This window comes from Dysidea avara, chromosome 6, assembly GCF_963678975.1.
Source record: "Dysidea avara chromosome 6, odDysAvar1.4, whole genome shotgun sequence".
Taxonomy (NCBI): Eukaryota; Metazoa; Porifera; class Demospongiae; order Dictyoceratida; family Dysideidae; genus Dysidea; species Dysidea avara.
Genome location: NC_089277.1, coordinates 32902578 through 32921997, shown reverse-complemented (window position 1 = coordinate 32921997; position 19420 = coordinate 32902578). Strand labels below are relative to the sequence as shown.

Genomic DNA, 19420 nt, shown 5'->3' with positions numbered 1-19420 from the left:
AAGCTTAATTTACATCTCAGCCATCCCATCACTATTCCATAAGAAATACTGTGCTTAGCACTCAAAAGTTTGGCTAATCTCTTATAAAACTGAGTAGCAGCATCACCCATCCCACCAGTAGTGGTGAAAATTAAAGGAGTAAATGATGCATTCTCCACTTTATGAACCCATTGTTGGTACATGACGTCGGTATGCAGAATGTAGGAGTTAACTTGAGGGTGCACTAGAGTTAAAAATTCTGACATCAAAGTATGACCTCTCAAATCGTCCTCCCCAAAAACCATTAGCTGCAATGTCAAGCTTTGCGTTGTCATCATGGTTAGCTGAATGGTCCCACCAGAAAGAGGGGTTCAATGACAACATTGTTACAAACATCGGAAAGTAAATTGGCAGTTAGATCACGCACTTCATTATGTCTCAGAGAAGGAAACCCACCCCAAAACAAGGACTTGTACTGTTCATTTATAGCTGCTTATACAGTTATTTTTACTGTTACTGTTTAGCTGCTTGATAGCTACCAAAGTGACGAACCAGACAACTTGGTTATTTATGTTGCAAATTTGCTGACTTTTTGCATACTAATAATGAAAACTACATGGACAAAAATGTTGCACTTGGTGTAACTAACATGTGCTGGGTCGTTTCTTGCAAAGGCAACATTACATTGTGGTAAATATATTGAAAAACAATCTTAGAATAGGCATAAAACACCACACAAGCACATTTATAGCAGGAAACCAACAGCACCATTGTGTTCCTCGTCCCCAGAAACCCTAAAAACGATCTAATTGTTTGATCAAACACTCGTACGGCAGCGAATCGATTGTGCCATCTTCTCAATCAAGGATTCACTGAGAAAATTTTATGCAAAATTTACGGAATTCCGGAATCGCTATCTATGGTAAAAGAGTGACCACAGGCACAGGAAGTAGGGCAGGCAGATGGTAGCCAATTACAATTGCATCACGAAAAGCAGTTTTATGAAGCACAAAATTATGCGACTTCAATGGAAGACAACAGAGCCAATTCGATGCACCTTCTCCTGAACCAACTTGACTGAGGAACGCATGCTAGGAGGAAGTTCATCAAACAAATGATTGGCAAATTGATATTGCTCTTGATGGCTCCTAGAGTGAAACTTGGATCGCAACTGAAACTGTGCATCAGAACAGTTGCCTAGTTGATGTACTTAGAAATAATCAAGCCAACGAGACCAGCATTTACTTCTACAGAGCAGGAACGCTGCTGTGACACAACAATTGAAGAATCAAACACACCAAGGCATCCTAGCCGCACAGGCAAGGCAAACAGCTTTCTCTCGACATCGTCAGGGACAGCTCGACCCAATACACAAAAACACCATTAAATTTTAGGCAGTAGTTACTGAACCGAAAGTCGGTTCAATAAGCTGGACTCGCTATTGAACCAACAGTACAACTTTGACAAAAAGGGTCACTAAACGAAAAAAAAACCCACAAAACTCAACCTGGGCTCAAACCATGTACTATTGGAACTGCAGGCAGTGAGCTTACCACTGTGCTACTGCTGCTAGCTACCCACTATCCCTACTTTTCTACCTTATAAATGCTACTCACGTAGTAGTCTCACTATATACACTATATTACAGTAAGAAGAACGTAACCTAATGGTGAAGAAGAAACCAAAGCTGAACCCGAGCCTAACCCTAATGCTAATGTTACTTTTTGCGACCCCTAAAGTTGAATGCTCTGGGAAACTACTAGATGCGTCCCCTAAAGTCGAATGTTCGGGGAAACTACTAGACGTGAAAATAAAAGACTTTTCGATTCAGTAACCACTACCTAATTTTTAATAACTCAATTATGCTGATTTAGGATCTGCAACACGCAAAATTGATATCCTCCAATCAACTACCTAACTATTGACATGTGTTAGGCTAAGTGCAAGAGATAAGTGTAACTTGAATAATACCAGTGTGGCAGCCAAGTTTGTCATTTTTTTCTGGTAGAAAAAGATACAAATGTAGGCTTAAAATCACGTGATTTTTTGCTGCAGCGGTTCGTAGGGTTCTTCGTATGCCACGATATTCTCTCTCAACATTGTTCAAGTAGTCTATCATCAACTCAAATATCAGTGATGTGATTTTATTTCTAAGTTTCTGGTGGCAACATGATCCATGCAGCTTTTTGATGACAAACAAAATGTTTCTTCCTCTGGAGCTAGGCTTGCATTGATAATACCGGCATAATTTTTGGAATAATAGGGGATGAAAAGCCTAAAGCATAATGCTGGCATAATGGAGCATAATTAAGAGCATAATGGGCAAATTTCTGCCACACTAAGTATATCTTCTGCTATAACAGTCACAAATTCGATGGCTAACTTGTTTTGGATGATTAATGATTCTTGACAACAAGTAGAAAAATGCACTATAGTCTTAGCTACTGCAAGTTTGCACTCAACGGAGTGAATGTTTTTCATTGTGGGTTTGAGTTTTATAGGCCACATGTAGTCATGTGCCAACTAGTACCAAAGCATGGAAAAGCAATTTAGGTGAGCTTTAGTCATTGTATTTGGTATTATATAAAGCGTCTCATCATCTCATTTTGAATAAAATGTGATATGATGATTATGATTATCGGAAGCTTGATTGGAGACAATACAATAGAAGCTCTGATGATAGTAAAGTTAGTGGTGAGTCAGTACAGCTCATAGCAGGTGGACGGATGCTACAGTTGGGGGTGCCCAACATTTATGGTGGTAGTAATAGGTATGTGAAGCACACCAAGCATGCGAAACATGCTAATTCTATGGGGGTCTGGGGGCATACCCCCCCCCCCCCCCCCCTCCCAGGAAAATGTTGAAAAGTAGGTGTCACGAGATTGGATTTGGAGGCATTTTTGGTGGTTTTAGCTGTTAATCTAATACTAGTACTATTAATTTTATTTTAATACATGCTTGACTGTTGTATTATGGCGACTTCTCTATTGGGGTGACTGCTCCATTAGAGTATTTCAATCGTGATTGACAAGTTTCTGGAAGTTCACGTGACAAGTTTTGCACAATACAGCTTTGAGTTGGGGGTGTTCAGCACCCCCAGTAAAATAGTTTGGGGTGCACCTCCTCTTCCGCTGCCTATGTAGCTAGTGAATGTCTGGATATTGAAAATAGTGAAGTCTCTGCAGGTCTGCAAGACTGGTGTAAATACAAATCAGGAAAATATTTCAAAATGATTGAGATTTTTTAATAGAACTGTCAGTAAAACACTCTAATAAAACAGTCATCGAATGCAACAGAGAGAATGAGAACTGCCCCTGGAAGCTAAAATGTGACCGGATCTTGGAAAACCTACCTTTTTGGCACAAACTAAAAATGTGAGAAAACTCAATTGAATGTTTCAGCATGTTTTTCAAAATTATTATTTTTGCGTAACTGGCTAAAGCAACTATTGAACCTTCTTGCTGCAAAGTTTCACACTCAAAGCTTGCTCCTACAAGGAGATATGAGTCATTTTATCTGACCATGTAGTAATTTTACATGTGTGGGATAACAATTTAGGTGATTTGTTCAGGTAATGGAATGTCTAAAACTAAGTCTCTAACAATGATACATGCTATTTAATTGAAGAAAAAGACTAAGAAAACTTGATTAAATCATAAGAAATCTCTTTTTATGCAATATGGATAGTGGGAATAGAATTATTTGTCAACAAAGTGATTTTTCACCATTTGTCACACTTAATCACACTCAGAACACAATATATTACTCCAAAAGTTACATTGTAATGTATTAGACAGTAAATTGGTCATATCTTCAAGATATCAAGCTGAAATTTTAACACAAGACAGATAAGCACCTACAGGTTCATTTTAGCTGAAAACGTGAAAATTGATATATGTGCCAAAAGGGTAGGTTTTCCAAGATCAGGTCACAAATGTACTTGGCATAGTGCTGCAAATGCAAGTCACATATTATACTGAGCAGTTGCTGTCCTTTGAATACCAATTGCTACAAATCAGAAGATCAATAGGCTTGCGCCAATTATGCCGGCGTAATTTTGATATACCAGCACAATAGGACGACTGAAGATTTTTAATTAAATGCGCAGTGCGCATGCCAAGAATACAGCAATGAACAAATTACATTTTAATACTGCATTTCATATCAAGAAATTGTGCAATGTTGTCATGTTTATTTTATCTTAGCTGATTACTCATACTTCATGGAAATTAGATCAATATACTCTAATAGAGTAGTCACTTACTCTAATACAGCAGTCAGAAAGAGCTGATATACTCTAATAATTCAGCCAACTCTAGAGCATAATCTCAATTTTTGAAAGCATAATTTTGAGCATAATGTGCTGGATTTTTGAGCACTGCTCAAAAGCATAATAGGCTATTTTCAAAGCATAATTGGCTGAAGCCTAAAGATCAATCAGAAACCATGCATATTATTTTCTACATAATTATTTGCATACAAAGCTACAATGATATTAGACAAGAAAACCCCTATAGCTTTTGAGGGACTATAGATATGCACCCCTGCTCTAATATGTCTATAAACTTTGTAGCACATCTCAATTTCAAGCTTTTGTTAATTTTTGTATGTTGCAGTTGAATTGACACTTCTCCGTTTACATTCTATCATATGAAGAACTTCTTTGCACAAAGAAAAAGCACACAAAATAAAAGCATAATGCATTTCTAAAAAGCATAAAAACAAGCACAATAGGTGAAAAATTGGGGAAATGCCAAAAAGCATAATAGGCAAATTTTGGAGCATAATAGACTCAAGCCTATTTGGGGCACAGGACAAGCAGAGCAGCAACTGTGCCGTGGGCCAGCAATGATCAGTACTAGGTAAAGTACCTGCATGCAGAGTATGGTTTTAATTGAAGCTTGTTAGCCATCTGGCTGAGCTAACTATATGGTGAAATTCGGCCTAAATGATGCGATTAATTTTTGCAACCAAATACCAGAATGGTTGATAAATCAGTGTAACAGTCTCTGATAGCAAGGATAGGAAGCTAACAGTATGGCTATCTCACCCAGTAAGCGCATCGAGCATTCCAATGCATGAAAGAAGGACTCACGTGATTCAAATTCAAATTGCGGAAATACCCATGAAATCACTGTATTTCTGAAAAGGAACCTTGAAGTGCACTCTTTTTGTAAATATTTGTGTTAATTGTTCACTCAGGAGTGTTCTGGGTCAGTGCAGGTGTGTCTTATACTGAGATTTCCAACATCCTGATTTTTCACTTATGGGTCATTCTGAGTCAAATCAACCAGGAATTTAGGGTCACCTCTTGGATTTTGACAAAACTTGGTATGTTTGTAGTATATGTGGTGTTTATCACTCATGCAATTTATTAGCTCCATACACCCCATAATTTCTGATTTATGATCACAAATATTTTGAATATTTTATGAAAAATTTCTCCATCTCTGGTTATAAAATTGACTGTAACTTCGCACTGTGTAAATATTTTAAAACACAATTTTGACTGATTGAAGACTGTTGATTGCCCTTTCCAGTGATCTCTAAATTATGGGATACCTACTTAATTATGGTTTGAGTACTGTATTGAAAACTTTAATCCCTTATATTTTGAAAAATGCTGCTTTAAATTCTTTGAAATTTTTTGAGAATAATAATTGTATCATAGTCTATGTTTAATAAAATTTTTGTGGTGGGACCAAAATGGGCCCAAGAGATATAATGAATTATCTTGTGGCATGCAGTAGAATTTTGTAGTTTACAGTATTATTGCTGTATGGGAGTGTACACCCCCAATAACCACTAGCAACAAAGCCATGCCAAGTTTGTCTTACAGAGTGAAGGTCTGTAGGTACAGTGCAACCTATATTAGTGACCACCTGTATTGAAAGACCATGTGCTGCAGTTACTTTAATTGGATATTAATGTATAGCACCAAAGCATCAACTCTTTCTAGCAAATCCAAAAATAGACAAGTTGACTTTAAATTACAGATCTGACCTGACCACCATGTGTCCATAAACATATCATGTGAATGTTGTACCATCTCTTCAGAAATACCTTCTTTAACAAGTTTAATCCACTGTACTGGACTTAGCCATATTAAAGTTGTGTATGTGATTGCATAGGTACACGCAACAAAAATCCTCAAAGGGATACTTGGACACATTGATAAACAGATGCCTATTTATATTCCCACTCTGGTTGGTGGCGAATCCAGAGGGGGGCATAGGGGGAACATGCCCCTCTTCCTTTCCAAAAAAAGTCACACAAAATATCGAGATACTCCAAGAGAGCAGTCAGTCAATTACTCTAACTTCCACGGTAATTGCAACTTGCATCTGTGGCACTAATCTATGGACATATATACACCTAGCTATATAGCCTGCTAGGAATTTAAATTCATTTGGTCTTTTGCATGTAATTCTATATAACAACTTACTTTGAGTTTGTAACTGAACTCATGACTGCATGTCATGCATGATCCCTACAGCTCTTGATCAATGCAGACTACTTAGAAAGCATGATTTATTAGATATTTGTGCTTAAAACTACCCTACATCAAATTTTCAGTCATAAGATACCTGTAGCTTCCAGGGTTCTGTGCTTCTACTTTATGTATCTACCTACTATGCTGGTCATGGTGCACCCCTCTTGCCAAACCCTGGATCTGCTCCTGCTAATGGTGGACATACAGTTGGACCAAGATGCTTCTGTGGTTTCTGTAATATAAGCACTATAGGGGTTTTACCGTATACAAGCATTAATTGCACCTAAATGTGTGAAATCAATTACTAAATTACTTTACACTCATGACCACTTTGAAGATCAAATCATAAATTCATGCATACACTCACACAGGATGTAAACATGTTGACCACGTTTTTATGTGCATTTGCCTGTACTGATCTTCTAAGCATGAATGCAGCAAAATACTTTGCAAAACCATTTATTAATTACCATGCTATAAATCACACATTGAGGTACAAGCAAGTGTTCATATTATAAAAAAACTCTGGGTACGATTAATGCATCTACTGTATACAGTGTAACTCTTCTATTCCCTGAACCATTGATAAAGTAAGAAACCACAGACTTGTCTTGGGTCCAAAGGTACCTACAATTATAAAGTGAGATCAAGAAAACATACCCTGGATATCAAGGTGTCTGGGTATCCTTTTTGAGGAGGTCTGCTGTACCTATGTAGCCATGTATGTAACTTGAATAGTGTGGAGTGGGACTATGTATGTAAGTGCACTATGGCGGGATATGACTTAATAAAGTATTTCTGAAGAGATGGTACAACATTCACGTGTTTGTGGATGCATGGTGATCTCATTTAAAGTCCACCTGTTTAATAAGGACCAGATTTGCAAGAAAGGGTTGATGCTTTGGTGCTATCCATTAATATCCAATTAGAAAAGTATAAATTTGCTGCATCACATAAATGGTCTTTCAATACAGGTGGTCACTAATACAGGTTGCACTGTACCTATATAGACACCTTCACTGTGTAAGACAAACTTGGCATGGCCTTGCTACAAGTGATTATTGGAGGTGTACACTCCCATACATACACCAATAATAGGCTAAAAAAATCCACTGCATACCACAACGTAATTCATTATATCTTTTGAGCCCACAGAAAATTTTTATCAAACATAGACCATGATTCATTCATTATTCACAAAAAATTTTTAAGAATTTCAAGTAGCATTTTTCAAAATACAAAGGATTAAAGTTTTCGATACAGTACTTTTGAACCGTAACTTAGTAGATATCCCATAATTTAGTGATCACTGGAAAGGTCAATCAATAGTCTTCCATCAGTGAAAATTGGGTATTTACACAGTGTGCAGTTACAGTCAATTTTGTAACTGGCTAGAGATAGACTAATTTTTAATGAAATATTCAAAACATTTGTGGTCATAAACCAGAATCTATGGGGTGTATGGAGCTAAACATTTGCATGAGTGATAAGCACCACAGGTACTATAAACATGCCAAGTTTTGACAAAATACGAGAGGTAACCATAAATTACTGGTTGATCTGACATGGAATGACCCATATATATTCACTAACCAAATTACACCCCTTCAACGAGCTGATGTTCTAGTATGTAGTAGCCAATGCTTCATACTTCGTAATGCATTTTACCAAATTGAATTTCAGCCAGTATTTATTGAAATACATGAATTCAAAGTTTAAGAAATGCAATTCCCTAATGAGAGACCATACTAAAATTCTGTACGATGTAATGTATGGGAAAACACAGGATTTTACGGCACTACTTATAGTCAAATGTTATCGAGTTTTCCGCAAGTTTCTGTGACCTGCGGCAACACGATCCATGTGGTTTTTTGGCGATGAACAAAATGTTTCTTCCTCTGGAGTACAGGACAAGCAGAGCAGCAACTGCACCATGGGCCAGCAATGACCGGTACTAGGTAAAGTACCTGCATGCGGAGTATGGTTATAATTGAAGCTTGTTAGCCATCTGGCTGAGCCGTCTATATACTGAAATTTGGCCAAAACAACACGATTTCTGCAAACAAATATCAGAATGGTTGATAAATCAGTGTAATAGCCTCCAACAGCAAGGATAGAAAGTTTATATAAACACTTAACAATACAGCTATCTCACCCAGTAAATGCATATAGCAATCCAATGCATGAAATACAATTCAAATCACTGAAATGCAACCATAATCTATTCCGATTACCTTAAAATCACAATCAAATGATAATAAGTTTGTATATAACTGGCAGACATCAGATCAAGGCTGTCTAATGTTACTAGAAGAACTGTACATTTCCAAAGAAGTCCAGCTACACATTTATTTGTAATTATGGTCAGTTCGGAGAGTCGCAGCAAGAACCCTTATGTGCTACCAGTGCAGTGTATACCCAATGTTGGACTCAGAACTACACTGGTTGATCAACAATTTGTACAAGGAAATGATATCATTGGGGATGAATGTAAAATTCAAATCACTGAAATGCAACCATAATCTATTCCGATTACCTTAAAATCACAATCAAATGATAATAAGTTTGTATGCATTAAGTTCGACATCTCGATTAGCCCAGTAGTCTGAGACTCTCCCGTGATGCCATCGATAGATTTCCAACCAAATTAAAAGTTTTACATTCCTTAAACTCTTTGGTATGGCATACATTGTACTATCTATACTATTATTCTAAGCTGGGTCTATTGTGCTACATTGGCAATCATTTTAGTGCAAACTGCACCTCAATCAGTGGCTCCTACCAAAAGTTATAAGCAAAAGAAGTCAGCTGAAGCAGTGATTTTTGTGTACAACATTTTTAGGGCTTTTCTGCATATTAACGTGGCACAACACCCAAAGAGCCTAAATTTGAGCATGAATCTCCTAATGACACAAAATTTTCACCACCTAACCATTTAATGTAGTAAAATGTATGAGCTACGTAAAACCTTTCTAAAGTGACCACTCCTTTGTAGAATGACCACTTGTGCTAGTAATTTTAATGTTTGAGTCAGTAATTTGCTAAGAATAGTGCAAGTTCTGTAAATACAAATTATATACAGGCACCCCAAACATATTTACAGATGATTAATTGGTAATATCAAGACGCACGGTAGTGTGTTGTGCGGCCAAGAAGCCGGCGCGTAACACCCGTGAGTATATTGACAGGAAGAAAGAAAACGCAATTTTCGCACCTCCGTAGCTCTGTGCTTCCTTGATGAAACAAGACGATTTTTGCTGTGGACGTGCCCTCCAACTGCAGCACTCCACATTCCAAATTTGAGCGAAATCGCTTCGCGCGTTCCCGAGATATTCGACTTCAAAAATTGGCTCAGTTTCTTTGTTTTTTCTTTCTTCTTATTTTTCTTTTTCTTGTCGCACACTTACAAAAACTGCTATAAAACTCGAACGCCATATCCGATTGCCTTGAAATTTGGCACACAGAAGGGGGATATAAAGGCGCATCTCGGTACCAACTTTGGCTGGAATACGATAAACAGGCAAAGAGTTATGAGCGATTATTCACGAAAAATAACACCAATATGTTGTCACGCCTACAGGATAAACCGCGTATGGGAAGAAGCTGAAAATCGGTGGGTGAATAGGTTAACTATTGAACCTCAAACCTTTTGTGGTTTGAAAGAAATCGAGCTAAAAACCAGGAAGATACAACGAAAAAACCAACAGTGTGTAACAATTACGCAATCGAGATCAGCTAATAAAAAAACGACTGCTTGCCACGCCTACCAGATAAACCGCTTGGGGTAACGCTTTGAAAATCGTTGTACAGATGGAGTAATCATCTTAGAAAGACTCATTAATGGTGTAGAAGAATCAGACTTAAAGCCACAGAGTTATAACACGAAATCCAACTTGGTACGGCAAGTGCGAGATCGAGATACTCTAATAGAGCAGTCATCCTAATAGAGCAGTCACCCTGAAGAGAATTTAAAAGATCAGCTAGAAATAAGAAACCTGTATAGAGATCAGCTACACACAAGTCATCCTGTAGAGAGATCAGCTAGAAGAAGTTACCTTGTAGGGAATTCATGCAACTATGGAAAGAGATAGTTCAGCTAGAAAAAATCACCTTGTAGAGTTCAGCTACAAAGAAACCACCATGTAGAGAGTTCAGCTACAAACAAATCCCCCTGTGGAGAGATCAATAGAAGAAGTTACCTTGCAGAGAGTTCAGCTACAAAGAAACCATCATGTAGAGAGTTCAGCTACAAACAAGTCTCCCTTTAGAGAGATTAGCTAGAAGTTACCTTGTAGAGAGTTCAGCTACAAAGAAACCATCATGTAGAGAGTTCAGCTACAAACAAATCTCCCTGTAGAGAGATTAGCTAGAAGAAGTTGCCTTGTAGAGAGTTCAGCTTCAAACAGATCACCCTGTAGAAAGATCAGCTAGAAGAGGTCACCTTGTAGAGAGTTCAGTTACAAAAAAAGCACTATGTAGAGAGCTCAGCTACAAACTAGTGACCTTGTAGAGACATCAGCTAGAAGAAGTTACCTTGTAGAGAGTTCAGCTACAAAGAAACCATTCTTTAAAGAGCTCAGCTGCAAACAAATCACCTGTAAAGAATTCAGCTACAAATAAATCACCCTGTAGAAAGATCAGTTAGAAGAAGTTACCTTGTAGAGAGTTCAGCTACAAAGAAACCATTTTGTAAAGAGCTCAGCTGCAAACAAATCACCTGTACAGAATTCAGCTACGAACAAATCACCCTGTAGAGATCAGCTAGAAGAAGTTACCTTGTAGATAGTTTGACTACAAACAAATCTCCCTGTAGAGAGATCAGCTAGAAGAAATTACCTTGTAGAGAGTTCAGCTACAAAGAAACCACCATGTAGAGAGTTCAGCTGCAAAGAAATCACCCTGTAGAAAATTCTGCCAGAAACAAATTTCCCTGTAGAAAGATCAGTTAGAAGAAGTTACCTTTTAGAGAGTTCAGCTACAAAGAAACCATTCTGTAAAGAGCTCAGCTGCAAACAAATCACCTGTACAGAATTCAGCTACAAACAAATCACCCTGTAGAGAGATCAGCTAGAAGAAATTACCTTGTAGATAGTTCAGCTACAAACAAATCACCCTGTAGAAAGATCAGTTAGAAGAAGTTACCTTGTAGAGAGTTCAGCTACAAAGAAACCATTCTGTAAAGAGCTCAGCTGCAAACAAATCACCTGTACAGAATTCAGCTACAAACAAATCACCCTGTAGAGAGATCAGCTAGAAGAAATTACTTTGTAGAGAGTTCAGCTACAAAGAAACCACCATGTAGAGAGTTCAGCTGCAAAGAAATCACCCTGTATAAAATTCTGCCACAAACAAATTGCCCTGCAGAAAGATCAGTTAGAAGAAGTTACCTTTTAGAGAGTTCAGCTACAAAGAAACCATTCTGTAAAGAGCTCAGCTGTAAACAAATCACCTGTACAGAATTCAGCTACAAACAAATCACCCTGTAGAGAGATCAGCTAGAAGAAATTACCTTGTAGATAGTTCAGCTACAAACAAATCACCCTGTAGAAAGATCAGTTAGAAGAAGTTACTTTGTAGAGAGTTCAGCTACAAAGAAACCATTTTGTAAAGAGCTCAGCTGCAAACAAATCACCTGTACAGAATTCAGCTACGAACAAATCACCCTGTAGAGAGATCAGCTAGAAGAAGTTACCTTGTAGATAGATCAGCTACAAACAAATCTCCCTGTAGAGAGATCAGCTAGAAGAAATTACCTTGTAGAGAGTTCAGCTACAAAGAAACCATCATGTGGAGAGTTCAGCTGCAAAGAAATCACCACTGCCCAAATTTCAAGCCAATAGCTCTTTCCAATCTGAAGTTATCAATTGTCAAAGTTGGCAAATTGGATGTGTGTGGAAGGCCCCTTTTCGCAAATCCGGTCACATATGTATTATATATATAATTTGTACATTTACTGATAAAATATTTAAAGTACATCTACTTCATCTTTTCTTCTTCCTGTAGTAAAGAAAAAGAACATAGGTTAAAAAAGTCCCAAAGCTGGCCATAGGCCGGCTTTGGGGTATACAAATACAAAAAGAAATGAAATCTAATCCAAAACAGCCAAGCTGTAAAAAAAGTGTGTGGCCCTCAGAAAGGCTATGGTGAAAAAAGATGTGAAATCCAAGGTGGCGGCCAAGAAATGGCTGTGATGGTAGGTTAATGGTAAAAATTTTAATAACGACAATTCAGGTGAATTTTTGTGCCGCTTCACAAAATTTACCTGAATTGTCATTATTAAAATTTTTACCATTAACCTACCATCACAGCCATTTCTTGGCCGCCACCTTGGATTTCACATCTTTTTTTACCATAGCCTTTCTGAGGGCCGCACGCTTTTTTTACAGCTTGGCTGTTTTGGATTAGATTATATTACAGAGTGACCTTTGACATTACAGGGCACAATTAATAGTTACTTGGCAAAATATGACAATCAAATTACAACATATATGACCAGTAGTGACCCGCCGATTATGCTCATTATTTTATCTATTATGCTATGCTGCACTGCTAAAAAAATTTACCTGTTATGCTCAAATTATGCTCAATATTTTAACCTCAATTCCCATGTTTTTCTGCACTTTATGGGAAAACAGTAAGTGGTTGAAGTTTAGACTGTAAATCCTTGCTTGTCAAAGTGCATGTCACAGAAAAGATCGATATACTCTAATAGAGCAGTCATCTACCTGATAATTTTATTAGAGTTACTGACTGTTCTATTAGAGTATATCGATCTTTTTGTGGGATAAGTACTTCGACAGGTAAGTATTGCACAAGTTTTCTACCTATTATGCTAGCATTATGCTCAATGCTTTCAGGCACCTATTATGTTCATTATTATGCCAGCATAATCGGCGGGTCCCTAATGACCAGTATTCTTCAATATTATTGTAAGACAGTAATGTTTTGATACTACTTCACTTTATTTGCCACAGAAGTTAGAATAATATGATGACATCATTGCATAATAAAGAGAAACAATCAACTGTCTCTGACTAGAATTACAGTCATGCAGCTGCAACAAAAAAGACAATAATAGTAGTGGACAAATCAGAGCATTACAATAGGTAGTTGTGAAGCCGTACAAGGTGGTATCACTTGCCAATTTTTTTTTCTTTTGCAAAAGTTACGTATGCATCACCTTGCATGCTATAAAGCAATTCCTCACAACACAACAAACTGCTCACTTTCAAACTATACTTGTATTGACGTGGATAGATGTTTTGAACGCCAGGATGGCTTTAATGCAAAATTCTGTAGTGTCCTAGATCATGCTATACCCTTTTACAAGACATTTTTCGTCATTAACCACCACAAAACATCTTTACATCAAAAACCGATGCCAAATTCAGAATCAGCATATCTACTTTACCTATATAGGAATAGTTCTTTCAGCCTTACCAGAAATTGATCAATAAAATCAAACCACCGATACTTTGAGTTGATGATAGACTACTTGAACAATGTTGAGTGTGTATATTGTGGTATACAAAGAACCCTACTAACCAGTGCAACAAAAAATCACGTGATTTTAAGACATTTGTACCATTTTCTACCAGAAGAAAGTGAAAACTTGGCTACCATGCTGGTGTTATTCAAGTTACACTTAGCCTAACACATGACAATAGTTAGGTAGTTAATTGGAGGTTATCGATATTTCGCATTGCGGACCCTTACTAGATTCAAGTATCAATTATTGGGCACTATGATTTTTGGAACAGCTACCACTCACTTTATGGAAATCTAACAGCTTAGGTTATTGTACCACAAAGTAGCCTACTCTAAGCAGCAATTATCCTCCAATAATCAGGCATGTAGGATTAATAGCATGAGAGCTGCAGCTAATAGTATGCAAGGTCCGATAAATTCCAGGTTCGAACAAAACTATCCATTTACGAACATTGCATTTTACTACCAGAAAACAATGCCTAATTTTTTTCAAATTTATCTATAATATAAATTATACCTATGTTCATTAGCTACCAATGACCAGATAATGGTTTCCATATCTTTAGTATAGAGAGATTATGAGCCTTATGATATTTGTGACTGTCTCTGGGAAAACCGGTCTTATCGCCCATTTAAAAGTATCGAGAAACGTCGGTTTTAAATATTCTGTGTGTTGTAGCTGGCCAATGGTGGTAGCTACGCATACCAAATTTTCACACGTTTCACAACAATTTCTTACCTTCCTGATCATCCACTGAAGAAGTAGTCAGCAGCTAAGTTTCCCGCCATTTTAGATAGTTTTTAAACCGAGGTTGTCTGTATCAGGCGAGCTCCAGAAGGGTGGGAGGCGGGGGCCCTGGAAGGCGGGCAAGATGGTGTTCAAAAATTGAAAAGAGACGTGCTGGGATAAATTAGGCCAAGTTATAGGCCATTCAGGGCTCAGAACTGGCTAAAATGAAAGCAAATTTACAGCACAGGTCATTGTCCAACACCACAGAGCTGTACAGCCACACACAGCCATCTTCTGGTTGGCCAGGGCTCCATCAAGACCCCAGACCACTCATACGGCTCGCCACTGTGCTCTAGAAAAGCAGCCAGCAAAAGCAGACCACTTTACTCTGGTGGACTGTGGCAGTGAAACTTGATAGTGCATTCATTAAGCTTTGTGTTTGTGTGAAAAAATCAAACTTCCTGTCTTGGGCGATAAGAACGGTTTTCGTAGATCCAGTCACATTTGGTGGTATCTTTGGACGACTTTTTTTAAATAGCCATGCCCACCAGTAGATTTTATGCTTCTGCAAGAAATGCATCAGTACTAAAGTACAGAAACTGGTAAATAAATACTTTGTACATATATAGAACTGTACTGTGAAGTTGATATCGAGGATATTTTCGTTGTTGTACTGCATTTTTAGCTCCTACGTACATGAAGGAGATGCAAAAAAGTGAAAAAATGAAGTTACAAGAAGCAGCCTGCTGACCATCTCTATATGTTAGTCTAGGTGGCCCACCACAAATACCATCATACAAAATGTGGGACTTTCCTTTCTTTTCCTTATATGGGCACATAAAGATGCATGCTATTGTCAAAATTTTGCTATTTTATGCACCCATATAAGGTAGACAAAGCAACATCCTTTACATTTTATGGTTGCAATTGTGGTGGACCACCTAGGCTAATATATAGGGATGGTTAGAAGGTTGCTCCTTGTTACTTCATTTTTCACTTTTTTTGCATCTCTAGTGTATAAGAGCTAAAAATGCAGTGCGACAATGATAATATTCTTGATATCAATTTCTCAGTACAGTTCTATTCATGCAAGGTATTTATTTACCGGTTTCTGTACTTTAGCACTGTATTTTTTGCAGAAGTACAAAATCACCTGGTGGGCATGGCTAAATACAAAATATAAGGCATCTGAAGATACCGCCAAATACCGTGAGGCTCGTATTCCCTCTATGCTAAAGGTATCGAAACCATTTTCTGATTATTGGTAGCTAATGAACACAGGTATATTATAAATAATTTTTTTTTAAATGGACATTGTTTGCTGGTAGTAAAATGCAATGTTCGTAAATGGATAGTTTTGTTCAAACCTGGGATTTATTGGACCTTGCATACTATTAGCTGCAGCTCTCATACTATTAATCCTACATACCTGATTATTGGAGGATAACTGCTGCTTGGTGTAGGCTACTTTGTGGTACAATAATCTAAGCTGTTAGATTTACATAAAGTGAGTGGCAGCTGTTCAAAAACCATAGTGCCCGATAATTGATAGTCGATACTATGTTGTAACCAAGCTCCAAAATTACAATAATAATTACAATAAAAATCCAGGAAATACTTTTAAGTGGTTGAAATACCATGGAGTATCATCAATTTCAGCCACCAGAAAAGCTGTAGTCGAGAATAAATGAAACACCACAGAAAAAGCGTGTCTGAGAATTAAGGTGGTCAAATAGCTAAACATTTCTGATCACAACTAGATATCCATAAACATAATGGAAAAATATACTGTGGCTCTGAATAATAGATGGTGTCAGTTGAGAGTGGTTGTATTATTTGGTGTAAAAAATACTGTCTGTTGTTCAGAATAAATTATGTTTGTGAGAGGATGCAGAATTTCCAACTGCAACTTTGATCCAATCTAGCAGGACGACCATATATTAATATTTTTGGAGGTTTAGTTAGGTTTTTTGTGAAGTATCTCCACACCAATTTTAATAAGATTAGGTTTGGTAGTTTATGAGAACAAATCAGCATCCTCTCACAAACATAATTTATTCTGGACAACTTCCTTCTCTGGAGATTGAAGGTTGTGACATGCCCTATCACAGCCACCTGCAGATGAGATAGAAGGAAATAAATTATGGCTCTGTTGATAGCCAATGAATAGCTCTAAGTGATGGTTTTGGTAGTAAGTCATCAGTACGATTACTGGTGGGTGTCCGAGAATACATGAATTTGTCCGAGATTTTGAGCAGAGACTTTGATCTGGTCTAGTACAACAGCCAAATAAGATTTTAGGCTCAAACTTGGAAGTCTAGTTGGTCTTTATCCAAGGTATATTCACACCAATTTTCACATGATTCTATTCAGCAGTGTATGAGAATGAGTGTCTGAGTATGCATGGTGTCCATACTTTCCTAGTGAATAAATTAAAGCTATGCATGATGTTCTCAGATATGAAGTGTGCAAAGTGTGCTGTTTCTTGTTCACTGTTACCTGTGTTTTGCTGTTTTCTTGAATGTACACTAGCTTGTTACTGACTGCAGTCAGCCATTATTTTTCTACACAAGGTTGGCACTTCAATAATAGCTGTTCTGTATTGTGATCATCCTCTTCTAGGACAAAATGGTTAAAGTATATAAAATTTTACTGAGCCCCTGAAATTAAACAGGGCATAAATTCATCTACTTTTCCAAACTTTCATAACTCATAATTTTATAGCTACATATGCCAGTTGCTATGGTAATGTATTTCAGCCCTTTTCTAACTTATAATAAGCCTCACAATAAAAACTACAAGATACAAATACTATAATCCAACACTGTGATATGAGTTGTGTGACAGGATGCACATGTAGTTTGTAGTCACATATCCTGTTTTGGCAGCTCCAGTCATAAACAAGCATTGACTCTTGTCTTCCATAAGAAACTGCACTTGTCTATTGACCAAACTATTAAAAAGTTCAGGGTAAAACTCAAGTATAATTCTATAGTACCATTCATGTTGAAAATTGTTTGCTTGACTTTTGGCTTTAACCAAGTATGAATATTGAAGGAAAAGATATATTAGATATAGAAACACTAAACCCACCTTAATTATGTAATAATTTTTTTTCTGCCAGTTGCTCCCATAACTTTAGTACCATCATGTCTACATTTTGTAAGTTGGTGACCACGGGGCAAACTCTCACTACCTGGCTTGTTCAGTGAACATTTATGTCAGATAGTGACAATATGATGTGGTGTGGTATAGAGATGTCACAAGTGATGGACACAGTGATGTGATTAGTTTACCATGTAGCATGAGGGATAGTGTTTCGTAGCTAGTACTGTTAACTGAGGTGATATACTCAGTAATTGTACAATAAATAAAAGCTCATTGCAGTGAGAAATTTTACCCCCATCAGCTGACATATTCATAGGAGAAAGCTTGCCAAGTTTAGTGAATGTGTCTAACTATAAAGTCCTCCAAACTGTTTAACAGTGTTGGGAGTAATGCGTTACTTATGTAATGCGTTACATAATATTATTACTTTTATGGTAACTAAGTAATATAACGAAATACGCTATAAAAACAGGTAATAAAACTCAAATTACTTTACTTACAAATGTAATGCGTTACCTAAGTAATATGGTTACTGTAACAAATCTAATAATAATATTATTACTAAAAGTAACTAAGTTACTAATCTCGTTAGAAATTCACTGAGTACCACCTAGCCAGAACGAAGTAATGAAGCCTACTGAATAAAGCTTATTTACCAGCTTCTTACTTATAACCAAGATTTGCATAAGTCCAACAACACAATCATGTCACGCGATAAGGTGGTAGTTTCACATGTGACAGCTTAAGGCTGTGGACACAAAGTAATATAATATGTAATATTATTACATTACTTTATTTTATGGGTAATATGTAACTGTAACTAAATAGTTCAGTTGCAAGTAATATGTAACTAGTTACTTTTACAAAGTAACTTGCCCAACACTGCTGTTTAATCAATACAATCTTTTTCCTGAGTCAAATTTTTCTCCATGATCACCACAAAATTTCCTCTTAGTTTTCTGCCACTATACATGTAACATGGTGTAGTGTTAACAACCTCAAGTACGGACAGAGACCTCTGGAAATGTCATTGATACCATACCATGTAATTATTTGAGGTGGAAAACTAATACCATTCATAGTTGTAAGCAAAATCACAAAATACACAAAAGTTTCCCCCACAGTCTGGATGTGTTGTGTGTTAATACTTTTCTATTTGGATACCTTAGTCATGTGTATTCAATATGTTATGTTATTTTATCATCTCCCATTATGTGTGGGGTAGTCATCCACTTGTTATAGGGATAAAAATTACACCTCTAACTCACCCCACCATGTTGTGTATTGTGTCCAGTAGTGTAGCTGTATAGTACATGACGTGTTATTTGTTCCATTATATGTACACTATAGTATACCATTGAGGGATTATGTAGTGCTGCTGAGTATGGCAGACTTAATGATGTACAACAGCACCTACAGAATGGTGTGGATGTGAATGGGAAGGGTAGATGGGTGAGTTGATACAATGTGTAGTGTGTTGACTTGTATACAAAGTGTTCCCATAAGTGTTACCATATTATGGTGATGGTTATCATGTTTAGCACACATATCAAGCATTAATCAGGTTCAAGGCTGCCCAGGTCCAGTCATGGATTTTTTTTTTCTTTCTCTTACTTTTCAAA

At 37.1% G+C, this 19420-nt stretch overlaps 1 protein-coding gene across 1 annotated transcript in view; it reads left to right on the top strand.

The window, feature by feature from the left end:
* Positions 1-19420, top strand: part of LOC136257925 (probable serine/threonine-protein kinase DDB_G0271682) — an 84241-nt gene that overhangs the window by 34199 nt on the left and 30622 nt on the right. The window contains exon 2 of the mRNA XM_066051251.1: positions 19149-19250. Coding sequence (XP_065907323.1) covers positions 19149-19250 — 102 coding nt within the window. The remainder of the gene's footprint in view (positions 1-19148; positions 19251-19420) is intronic.